General features: G+C 43.7%; 1 protein-coding gene across 1 annotated transcript; it reads left to right on the top strand.

Moving 5' to 3' along the window:
- Positions 1 to 174: 174 nt before the first annotated feature.
- LOC138935077 (uncharacterized) lies at positions 175 to 12,980 on the top strand. Its single transcript, XM_070299411.1, is given in 6 exon segments — positions 175 to 190; positions 9,644 to 9,919; positions 10,010 to 10,229; positions 10,465 to 10,961; positions 11,219 to 12,857; positions 12,860 to 12,980. Coding segments are annotated over 5 exon segments (2,667 nt in total). The 5' UTR covers positions 175 to 190; positions 9,644 to 9,653; the 3' UTR covers positions 12,905 to 12,980.
- Positions 12,981 to 13,086: the final 106 nt, after the last annotated feature.

Below are 13,086 nucleotides of genomic sequence, written 5' to 3'. Positions count from 1 at the left end.
CACTTCGCGGAGTGAGTCCCCTCTACTTTCCTCTCACCCGGGCGAAACATACGTACGGCTTACCCGCTAAACGAATCTCAACCCCCGGCGCACTATTCCGGAGGGGGAAGACTCCGAAGATGTCCTCGGAGGGATAGGCGAGGACGGATGGAGGACGCGGATGCATCTCTCCTTATAGGGGATGGGAGGGGTAAGGCAGCGCGAGGAGGGTATCCGTGTCGAGGGATGGATAATCGGTCGGCATTACCGTCCTGCTCCTATAGCGACATGGATACATTCCGGGCAAAACGCTCCGAAAGGACCGTCATCGGAAGTGAAGTTGTTGCTCTACCATTTTACGGACAAATGTCACGGATGACGGATGAATAAAACTATAAAATCGCGAGTAATTGATAAAAAAAAGAAGAAGATTGCGAATTAGGGATAAATCCTCGAAAACAACAAGATAAACAGTAGTCTCCCTAGTTTCTCATCAAAATTCTTGATAGAATCCTTTTTCAATTATATAGAGTCGCAAGAATATTGTATATTTGTTGATCCTCTTATAAATGTCTTTGTCTCAACAAATATGATGTTTAATATTGAAATTGCGACAGACTATGAGGTATCGGTTGTTTCCGCTTAAAAGACAGAGAGACAACGGCTTTGTCATAAAATATTTTTGATTCTCCTTCTCTTATAATGTAAGTCTTACAGTGTTGGTCCATTTTCTGCGACGATTAACTGAAAAACTTATTTTATCTGCTATGACAAGTTGTGTAATCTTTATATATTAGAAACACGTGTTTAAGACGGGGAAAATAATTTCAAGTATGATAATTTTTTCGGTATCTTTCGTCGTATATTCTTAATCAGTTTTTCCGATGGATGAGATAAAAGTAATCTTATTTTCCATGCTGTTTGTCTGGAAAACAAAGCCTAGCGTAGAAAACGCCGTCTGTGATAAGACTAGGCGTTTGCATTTAGATTAACGTATATCGCTGTTTAATCCAAACATTCCAATAGATGTGCGCGATCAAGAGAGTTGATTTCCTACGTTTTTCCCGAGAGTTGAAAAAAAGCCGTTTCAGATCGACGAACCTTAAACACGATCGTTTGCTTCTTTCGAAAGCGCGAGGTTTATTTCCACGTAATTCCCACGAGAGTGAGGTCTCCAATGTGACGGTTAATAGATTCCCCAACGAGGGAAATGATACCGGCACGATCCCGTAATGCTTTCTCGCAACGAATATTTCCGGTACGTCTGTCAAGAGCTTACTCCGCGAAGCAGCAGATTCGAAAGCGAGCCGATCTTTCGTAGAAAGAGTTTCTTCCCCGCCCGTTCCGTAATCTGGACCGTATCCTCGGTGCGGGCAAAAATCCATCGGGATTTCACGCGTCGCGTCGCATTATCGAATCCTGTGTCGAGTTAGACGGATTAGAACGTAGCGTTTCGAAGTAGGTCCTGCTTCTCGTGGCCGAACGCGCCTTCCAAAGCACCTTATCCTTTCGTCTCTCGTTATCTTGTTGTATGCAGCGCTTTTGTCCTTAAATATCGGTGTGAAGTATTGCGCAAATAAAAAATTATTAAAATTCCTTTGCAGGTAACATTATTCGAACAGAAACGTTTTTATAAACGGTGTCTTTAAAAATTTAAGGCATCAAGCTTTACGAGATATACCGGGACGTTTGTGTTCAATTATCGAATGCTCTTTGAATATCGATTGATATTTTTGTAGAAATATAAGATTGTTAAGTAGCGGAATTCTGCTTATTATTATCGAGAGAGAGAGAGAGAGAGAGAAAACTAGGCGGGAAAGTAGTAATCGGCCGCGTGTATCGCGGCCAAGATTCTCCTCCACGTTCCCGAGATAGGTGGATGGCGGTGTCGTTTCGCGGTAATTCGATCCACGCGTCGTCACGTGACCTAAGTGTACTTCCGTTTCGAAGCGAAGGGAGGCGAGGCGAGGCGAGGGTGACTTGCGGTGGTGCGGCGCTATCATGGCGCTGCTCGAGGTTCGTGCAGCTGACGGCTCAATTATCTCAGCGAGGGTCTCACACAGTCACGCCTGCGATCTACGTGTCTGCTTGCTTGCCTGCCTGCCATCCCCTCGGATAGCCGCGCTCGCCGGTCCCAGGAATCTACAGGAGAGAGAGAGAGAGAGAGAGAGAGAGAGAGAGAGAGAGAGAGAGAGAGAGAGAGCAACCCCACAAGCCCATTGTCCTCCAGCTATTAACCGCCCTCCTCCCGAATGAAGGACTCATTGCCTTCGAATGCTTTGACTCCTGTCACGCGATCGGTGCTAGTGACTGCTCCGTTGCATCCGCCTTATTGCCGGTTAATCTCCTTCCGAGAGAGTTTGTCATCGCGACGCCACGATAAACGGAGTCGCCAATATTAAAAATTCTATGTATGAATAATGTATGAATTCCATGTATAAATTGATAAAGCGCGAAGAAGCGGTGTTCAATGACAAATGACGATCAATGATAAAGGTCTGCGCGAATATTTTTGAATCGTTCTAAATAAAATTTTCAAGATTAAAAAAAAATATTTCTACACAAATATATATATATCTGTTTTTTGTCGAATAAATTTTTCCAGAGATATAGATACTCGGTGTCGTATCGAATTACTTATTTTCGTTCACTGACAATGTCATTATTGTCAAAGATTGCGGTTCTACTCCGTTGTTGATTCGTTGTACGCGATAACGTGTTTGCGATACGGCGTGTTTCTTTATTAGCGATCGTGTCTTAAATACAAGCAGCGTTGCGTATTTAGCAGACCATTAAGTTAATTGAAAGACCTTTAGCGTACGTTTCTCCTTATGACGCGCACCGGTAATATCGCCATTAACAGACGCTCCTTATCCTGTAAAGGGATGGAGGTCTCTTGCATAAAAAGCAATTTCTCTAAAGACATCCTTCTACCTAACCAGAAAATTCTTGATGAGACGTTCGCGCATTCTAAATTTATAGAACCATCAATATGATAAACGCGAATATACGCGCGCGCAGAAACAGTGAATATTAAAGAAAATTGCATAAGAAAAAAGAGAGAGAGAAAGATACTTTTTTTTTTTTTTTTTAGAGAGAGAGAGGGACTGTACGCGTGGTCGTAGCTCGAGAAAGAATTTCTCGGCCGAAATGTTTTCTTCGTTTGAGTTTCTTCAATACGCTAATGGAAATGAAATCCCTTAGGATGAAGACTACGACTCCGACAAAGGCGGGGTTCATCCAAGCCTAAGGGCGAATCTCACCCCCGGCGTTACCCGTCCACGCCCTTGCTTCGTCGCGTCATTTGATTATATGAAAACTGTGAGAATATAATGAGCCCTTAGACTGCTTATTATCGCGAGTTAATCAACTTATCGATTAACTTTATCCTCCGTCTCTCGATTGGAACGAGAAAATGTCTGATTTTAAAGAAAAAAGGCGTCGAAATAATATCAGTTAAGATAGATAGATCGACAGCTTTTAACAAATTGTGGCGAGATCTATTCTTGACGTTATATTAAATATAAAAAATAACAATATGTATGTATGTAAACACTAACAATCTTCGATTTATGGTAGTTTATCAAAGACGATCAAGTATCTTCTACCGACATGTATTATATTCCCTTTAAATTTTCGAAAGGTTTTCGTTTTTCCCTTTCTCTCTCTTTATTCTTTGGTACACGTACACGGATGTGTCATCGTGGTTACTCGCGTTGCATCTTTTGTCACTTTGTCGCTGGGAAAAACGACTTGTGCGAAAAGAATCGCGCCTTGTTAGCCTATAAACAATGGGTTTTCGTTGAGCCAAGAAGCAACGAGCGAGAAAGGAAAGAAGAGCTCTTTCCGCTTGTCAGTTTTGCCGTTGTAGACGCGAGTTGCCATCCTTGTTACGTATCGTCTCGTTATACGCGAATGAGCGTAAAGTTATGCGCAGCGAAGCTATCCCTCCCGACGTTCTTTGACAAAAACCGATTTTTTTAAAGCTAAGAAAGAATAAAGGAGGGGGGAGGGGGGGAGGTAGAATTGTGTCGCTCGGAGGGAAAACTATCTTGTAAAATATTTCATCTGACAAGTTGGTTGCGCATGGAATCAATTTCGTAAACAACAAGATAAAATCTCGATAGTAACAAATATAAATTTTTTTATAAGTTACATTTTTAAAATTAATATCTATTTCGAAAAAAAATATTATTCACGCGTCTCGATTAATTGAATCAATTTTATCGCGCGAGAATGTTTTTCAAATATATCGAGTAAAATAGATCGCTCGCAACAGGGGCCTAATCCTCTTTAAGAGTAACGCGAGAGGCGAGAGACTAAGGTTTAGAGGGAGACGAGCGATAGAGGAATGATATTGCGAAGCAAGTACCGGTATCGATAAGAGCATCGTTGATATCGGCGACAGAGGAGGCATCGTGGTGGAGAAACTCGCAGAATCGGAATCATTCGTCCGTGCCGCACCAGTCGTATTGAATCAGGGTACTCGGAGAGCAATATAAAACACAGTCGGAATGTCGCGTTTCAATAGCCTCGCATTGTGCGACCGACCTGGGGGTTCGAGGAGACGACGCGCGCCAAAAGTATCTTTCGCGTCTGATATATCGCGCGCTCTCGGATCTCCTCGATGTACCAGAGATCTCTGCCGAGATTCCCTTTGCTGAACCTGCCCGTCCTCCTTCCCTTCGCGACGCGGACGGAGAATAACAAGTCCGGAATATTCCTCGTCGGGATAGTAATTTGCAATTTTATTGAATTCCATCGCGCGCGATTCTGCGGCGGTGGGTGATATCTCGTCGCGCGATATCGGTATCGACTACGTTACGATGACATCGTGATGCGAGACGTCAAGTTTAATTCCGCGACGACCGAGTGACAAGATGCGATCTATATTTTTGGGAGGAAAACATTTTTTTTAAAGCTTCATACCAGCCCGTTGAAGGATTAGAGGCTATTGTAGATTATATTTTATTTACAGGATAGAAAAACAAAACGGGGACGTGTCCGTCGGACATTCGATCGTCCGATGAATTTTCCGAGGCAATAAAGGGACAACAAGCGATACTTGGTTAGATTCGATGAGTTGGCGGACACTAGTTTATTGTCTCACATATACGTACATATGTACGTACCGGAAATCATTCGTCCTGGCAGTGCCATGGAGTGTGTAAACACTCGGAGCTCTCTCTCTCTCTCTCTCTCTCTCTCTCTCTCTCTCTCTCTCTCTCTCTCTCTCTCTCTCTCTCTCTCTCTCTCTCTATCTATCTCTCTTGGTACGAGGTTACGAGGGTGCACGGAAGGGTGGCGGCGGCGGCGGCGGCGGCGACGGCGACGGTAGCGGCGGAGACGGGAAGGGGGTTGATTTTCGTTCGGGGATGTGGTAACGTACAGACCGGGTGCAGAAATCGTGTGGGTTTCTATCCCCGCGGGCTATATCCCCGGAATCAGCTGCCAGATTATTCTATTACCGCGTATCAACATAGGGTTTGTTTGATCTGAAAACACGGGCCCGCCACATTGTTTCACCCAGATAAAGAATTTAACGTCGGGTAATTAAAAGGACTTCCCTCCTCCCCCCTCCCTCCCTCCCCCCCTCCTCTCATTCTCTCCCCATCCTTTCTTCCTTCCTCATCCCTCCCCCTCCCCCTCCCCCTTCCTCCCTCCGCGCCGGCTACGGAGACGCGACGAACGGAACGACGACGGGTCCGAAGACACGAATAACCCGCGCGTTTAACGATCCTTCCGACTCCGGGACTCTCGGATTCGTCTCCGGTGGTTTGTCGCGTACAAATCTCTCCCGGGAACGTTTCGAGCTTCCACGGCACGAATTTTGATTATGCATCACGCGAATATTTGCGTAATTAAATCTGCTCGTGAACAGTCGAATCTTTCATTCTATATCAATATAGTATAGCTGTGTGTATAATATTGCATAAAGCTTGATTCGATAGAAGGAACGTATTAAAATCATATTTCTCAAGTGTCATTCAAGCCAAGTGACGTTTATAAAGATAAGAGTATATGAAAACGCTTTAGATTCAAACATTTTAAAATTATTTCAAGTCTTTTTAATTTATAGCACAATGATAAGAAGAGGCTTGTGATAATAGATTGATATATAAAATTAATTTTATATTCTAGAAATTTATTAAAAAAGAGAATATATATGAATATATATATATATATATTTTTTTTTTAACAACAATTTTTCCAGTACAGACTATATACTCCTTTTGATCTATTTGAAATTATATATCACTGCCTTTATTATATTGCGGTTGAGCATAATAAGGTTCGAGTCGTGGATTACGAGCGGATCCCGAGATGGATAAGAAAACGACCATTGCATTAATACTGCTGCGAAGCGTCAATGTCTCGCTTTTACGCGGATGATTAAATTCTATATCGAAAATGAATCGTTGAATTATTTACTAGTTTAGTATGCGTTTTGTGTAACCGGCATTCGCCCTTGTTTAAGCAACGCTTTATTATATATTTAACCGCAACAAATTCATACTCGCCTCCCTTTTCCGCCGGCGATATTACGATAATTTAATTATTGTAATATTATCGAACTCTATCGCGACTGCGCATTAGTAATGACGTACAAATAATTCCGCCACACTACGGGCCCACACGTACAATATACGCGGCGTAGGGCAAAATAGCTTAATTCGTCCGCACCAGCGCGGCCTTTGTTATTTCCTCGAATAATATTACGGCTCGTTTGTAAATTCAATACATCGACTTTTTAATTCGTCGCCGACTGTGTATCGAGTGCCATCGATCGCGGCTCGCGTATTTCCTGGCGTAACAATCGTCTCTGCTACGGCCGTATATGCCGCTCTGTTCTCGTTTACTTACATTTTTCGTTATGTAATTCTAAACAGATTCATCGTGCTTTTCGATATATGGCGCCTTTCTTCTTCTGTGAAAACTATGAATAAAAAAAAAAAAAAAAAAAAAAAAATTATAATTTCTCACAAAAGAAAATTTCCACCAGCCTCATAAATTTGTTGTCTAATTCTAACGCAATGTTTAATTAAGAAAAGGATGAGAAACAATTTTACACCATTTAATCCGAAAAAGATATTGGAAGAATAGGTCATCGATTGATCGATCAATCTTTCTTGCGTTCTAAGAAATAATGGGAAATTTGTCATCTCGCGCGATACCCATTTGTACAGGTGTGGGCATCGCGGACATTGAGAGGCGGAAATTGTCAGCGGCAAAATTACGGGCGACGGTCGATTCATCGACGTCGAAACAATAACAATCGGCGTATGCCCGACGAGGCGGTAATTAAAATAAAATTAATTGAATCGCCCGCGCGCGCACTCGCGGCCGAATCTTTCGAAGGAGATGACTGCACAGCCGTAGGGGTGTTTTGTGCGTTATTGCGTATAATGCACTGTTTATTTTGCACTCTCTCTCTCTCTCTCTCTCTCTCTCTCTCTCTCTCTCTCTCTTTCCCACCCCACTCGCCGCTCATTTCCCCCGTTCCTCCTTTCGAAATGAGTATATACTATACACAAACATATATAGACGTAAGTATGCATGTATTATATGGATACGGGCAATCCGCTTCTCCTCCCTTCGTATCTCGGAACGATTCTGGCATCGCGCCTCCCGAAATTTGCGTCACAGCGATTCTTGTAATAATTTCCATCGGATTGCGAGAGAAATCTTTGCACAAATGTCACATTAATCGAAAGAAACACTTTAAAGATATAAATTACCTAACCGTTGATCTTTTTTTAATAAATTGAATGAATTTCTTAGCGCGTAAATATGTCGATAGTATTTCCATAATATAGCGGGATAATAAATATCTTTTGCTAGTTTAGGGGACTTAACGATATCTCGGATCGCCAAAGTTTTCGGCGACATTCAAGAGAGTTCTCGCGCGTAATAATTCGATCACGATAATTCATTGATGTATGTACAATACTTTTTCGATAGGTTTAACCGCGTCGCGCGAGCAATCAATCCGTCTCTCCAAGTTTACTGTCTCTCCGTGAACTTTTCATTAAATTTTCACAAGGGATTGTCCCAATCTTTGATTCTCCTCGGGAAAACTTCAGTCGGATGTAGCGGAGTCCCGGACGACGAGGATCAGACTCCGATTCTCGAATTCTACTTTGACTTCGCTCAATGTCGGGATTCCCACGAGACGCTCTTGGAAATAGCTCCGACGGAAAAGATGTTTCGTCTCGCAAAACATCAGCGAGACATACACGCTTTAGTCCGCTCTGTGCTTTACATACGTTGTCATTTCATTAAAAACTTTACGCCACGTTTTACGCGCAAAATTGCATCGTTTGAACCGTGACGGAAAAACACAAACTTGCAAATAACACGGAACAAAAGCCGCCGGATATTAATTTGCCGGACGGTGCAGCGTTCGTTGTTAAAAACAAGGCTTTTCTTCAGTTTTTACAAGTTGTTAGCTGTTTTTTTCGACTAACATGTAATAGCGTCCGGCTATTGTCGGATAACGTCTCGAGCTCTACCTTTTGAACGTAATTAAAAAAAAAAAACAGACAATAGAGTTGAAACTTTAATACGATCTGAAATATATTTTTTGAATTTTCGCACGATCGAATGAAAAGTCGGGATCCGTATCACGGTCTTATGAAACTCGGGATAATTTCGAGATGCAAAGCGTCCGGAAAACAACGTACAAACGAGGTTGTACGTTTGTTGCTTTTGACAGAAAAGCTCTCTCTCGACGCCGATTGCGGAATCGACGGCGCCGACTTTGCGGCATTCGAAATACGATTTATTTGTTCGTCATCCGTGCGTGCACGCGCGGGGCTCCCAAATCCAATAATGATTTGAATACCGCGTACCCGATACGGTTTCGCGTTATTTCGGTCGCACGCCGCGCGGTATCGCGCCCGTAATTTTATAAACACTTTGAAAATCTTGCGTCACCGGCGGGTTTCGCGGCCGTCGAGATTGCGTCTGATCGCTCCTAGGGCTTCGTCTGCGCCGGCAGCAAAATAATTATAAAATCATACCAACGAAACGAGATAAATCGAGGCTGCCCCCTCCCCCGTCCTTCGAGCCTGTATTTTTTCAGCTTCAGGAAGCCGTCCACGTTCTCGAGGAGAGGCTGTGGTCTTTCTCTCTCTCTCTCTCTCTCTCTCTCTCTCTCGTGGGCCTATACAAATTCGAGCCGATCATTTCTGAATATTCGTTCCCCCTTTCCCTCACTTTGTGAATTCGGATCGCATCCGAGCGGATCTGTACTGAACAAGGTCCAGCAGGGGATATAATAGCTATCGCGCGTCCGGATTCTCAATCATCGCGCTTAATAATATTATCATGAATTTATAATTATATATATATATATATACATACGTTACAAATATATTTCTGTCTTTCCTTTTTATATATTTATATATATATTGGAATATAAAATGTACGTATTCTATGTGAATTTATCTCTATTTATGAATAATTTCCGTACGTATTTAAACGTACTTAGACGTTCAATTGTATTGACGTGTATAAAAGAATACAAATTTGACACATTCGCACGTTAGTTATATCAAAATTGCGTGATATTTTATATTGACGTGAAACTTTTCAATTACACAATGTTACATAACTGACGTATAAATTATGCCGTGAAATCACCGTTTCAATCGTCATTTAGTTCGCGAAATATGGCGGAACCCGAGGCGGAACCAGAGGCTGAAATTAAGGAAGAGACGATAAGCGAATTTGCGGAGGAGGTTACGATAGATGCGATCGACACCGATGCAACGGAGGATGCAACAACGATCGAGACCAGAGACGCTATTAAATACGAGAGTACCGATTACGAGATCACCGAACCGGATGTAGATAAGGACAGAGAAGAGGAGAAGAGATCTTGGCTAGAGAGAGGGATGGAAAACGAGGAAGGACCCATTTGGCGCGTTATAAAATCGTAAGAGACAGGATGCTCGGTTAATTTTTCTGATCGCGAATTTCTTATCTCGCACGCATAGCCAATGAATTTGCATAAAGCATCGCGTAGATACGCAGAATCGAAGAGGAAAGACAAACGGAAGGCATTGTTATCCGACGTAGCGAGGCTACCATTTCGCGCGGAGGATGCTGTCGAAGAGATGCTTCCGCTTTACGAGTGCTTCCCGCTCGGCGGCTTTCAGATTCAACATCAAGCTGATCGAAGATCGATCGGATTAGATCGATGCAAACGGACGCGAATCTGGAGAAGCATGAGGACGAGACCGTCGGTTAGTCAACGAACAGTAGTAAGGCCAATAAATGTCGATCGCATTTACATTTTGCGACAAAATAATCTTTTCCTTCGTTATATCTTTGCATATCTTTAAAGCTTTAGTAAGATTCGCGAAATTCAATAATAATATTGATCGAAAATATGTTATAAATATTATATATTCGCTTGTGTCTTTAAAGATGTATTCTACGTACGACACGCCTTAATTTCTCGTAATATTTTCTTGATAGACGAAGGTATTTCGAAGGAGAGGAAAGATACGAAGAACCGGAAGTGGGAAATGGCCGAGTGTGTGGCCGTGCGTTGCGCGAGATGAGCTGAGGGCGCGAGAGAAGGAAGGGCGAAAGAGGCGAAGGGACATTTTCCCTTGCGATCCGCAGCATGATGACGACGAAGAGGAATTCCTTGTGCGCGAGCAGAGGAGCGATTTCGCGAATCGCAAAGAGTTGGGCCACGTTCGCACACGAGTGCAGTGTGCGGATTCTAAGCTGAAATTATTGATAGATCGCGCGGTCGGCGAACGTCCCGGTTTGGTGGACGGTGATTATGTCATCGTAGAATTTGACGCGCCCGAGGGACAGGACAGACGTGTCTATGCCAACGTGGTTCTTCGCGGGTTAAAGGGCATGCATCTACCGGAACTCAGCCCGTTGCGAGAGCGCAGAAACACTTGGAAGTTTTGTTTTTATCAAGCGGTCGTGGCGTTATTGGCGAGAACTCAGCTCAGGTATTCAAGTGTGACGATTCAATCAAAAAAGAAAGAGAGAAAGAGAGCGTGAATAAAAAATGCATCTCAGTGCATTTTGGCAAATTTTATCGTTAATTTCATTTAGTTTATTTTCGAATATTTGTCGCCGGGAGATATAAAAGTTGGACTATATTCTATCTCCGTGAGAGTTAGAATCTAGTCAGAGCTGTCATCTCTTTTCGTACAAGCAGCATTTACTCATTTCACGTTATCTTTTTTTTTTTTTTTTATGGAAGATACAAGTACGCGTGGGGCGCCAATATCGATTACATCTACGACCACGCCTGGACACTTTACACTCATATCGGCGCGATTAACGTAAAGAAGAAGCAACGTCTGGATGATGTTGTCGTGTACAACTACAAGTATGACGTCGAGATCGAGCTGATTCAAGAAATGAGGGATATACCTGTAGTGCGAAACATCGATTTTAACTACGAGGAGAGCGATCTAAAGAGACAGATCACGTTACGCAGAAAGGATCCCTTGGAAGTCAGGGTAGAACTCGGCTGTCAGAAAATAACGAATCTAGAATACGTACCCGTGCACCAAGAAACACGCAGGCTCGAGGAATGGTTCGACAAGCTGGCTGCGCGATATCGCGACTGCATCTTCCGCACGACCAGATTCTCGTTGGCGTTCTGGCAAGATGGCATCTTCTGGTATCTCTACAATCCTTATCGATGCGACGAGTTCGGCTACTGGGACGATGACGGTCGCGCCTGCATCGTAAAGTTTTGCACCAAGAGCTCGCTACGGAGACACCTGGTGATCCTCCTGTTGCGAGCCTATGCCTACCGCGAGATTCCAAAGTCGCGCGATCCGAATCAATCCAAGATCGCGAGCGACAATGTTTTCGATGTTCAAATTTTCCACGTGACCTTTCACTGCTGTCAGCTGCATAATCTTAAATTACTGCAACGCGGCGTACCTGAACCGTCGCGACAACGTATCGACGAGCGTCCGTCGGATTCTCTTCGCGAAATCGAAGACACGACCGATCGAGAGGGGGACGAGGAGGACGATCCGAGAGAACCGAGAGAGAAAGTCACGTGGTTGAAGTGTCATCGAGTCACTTGGAGCAGATGCGCTCCCACGAAGCGAAAGAGCCGCGCTAAAATCGCCGTTAGCGGTGACAAAGTGGCGAGATGGCATCAGTACTACGTGGAGAAGCCCAACAGGCTCTTCTCCCTGTGGGGCGAGATACACATAACCGATCGTATGTTCGACGAAGCGAACCGAGGCATGCAAACGTATGCCTGTTACGTGGTGTGCGCTGGCATGACCAGGATCATGGCACCGGAATATTGGAGCTCGAAGATCCTCGATGCGATCGTCGTGTGCGGCGATCGTTATTACACGCGCAGCAAGCACGAGGCCGAGGTGAAGTCTACCGAGACCGAATACGTTCATGTGAGCTGCTGGAGCAGGTATCTATGCGATCGCTTCGAGATTGGCGATACCTTGTTCGAGGCCAGGATGTTACCGGCCATTTGCGGTAGACTGTACGCGAGATCGCGCGAATGTCTACGAGGAACGCTGGAACGAATGTTTTCCGATCATCACTTTGGCATCCTGACGTGCGAGAGCGCCTGTCTCGGTGTCTTCAAGTTTTGCGGCGCGTATTACATGTGCGACGTGAATTCATTTGGCCCGCCGCTCTTTCCATACGGTCACGGCGCCGCTTATCTGATGAGGGCCACGTCCCTCGGTGAATTCGTGATGGTTCTCGTGTTGACCATCGCCTCGACAGAACGTAGTCGATTCAGTTTAAATCCCGTGGAAATTCTTAGAATTGTCGATATCGGTCCCGCTTATGATTTTCGCGCGAGGATGAGTGAGAAAAGAAAGCGCTTTAGAAGATTCGCTGGGAAGATTCGCGTACGTTCGACGAAAGGAGGAAGGGAAGGATAAAGAAGTAGAACTGCAGAACAGCTGAAATAATTATACATATCATGATAATTAAAAATCTGATTGAAAAAAGATCATCGGTGCGAAATAAAATGTAAAATAAAAAAGATTAAAGGAAGAGTATTTTTTATAAATAAATCGGCGTAAAATAATTTGTTTGTTACTTTGATTGATTCTGAACTTTGTTATATAC

Source organism: Polyergus mexicanus, unplaced genomic scaffold, assembly GCF_030449975.1.
Source record: "Polyergus mexicanus isolate NDT 795.1 unplaced genomic scaffold, iyPolMexi1.0 SCAF_7, whole genome shotgun sequence".
NCBI lineage: Eukaryota > Metazoa > Arthropoda > Insecta > Hymenoptera > Formicidae > Polyergus > Polyergus mexicanus.
The sequence above is the reverse complement of the archived record's forward strand: the minus strand, read 5'-3'. Positions and strand labels throughout refer to the sequence as shown.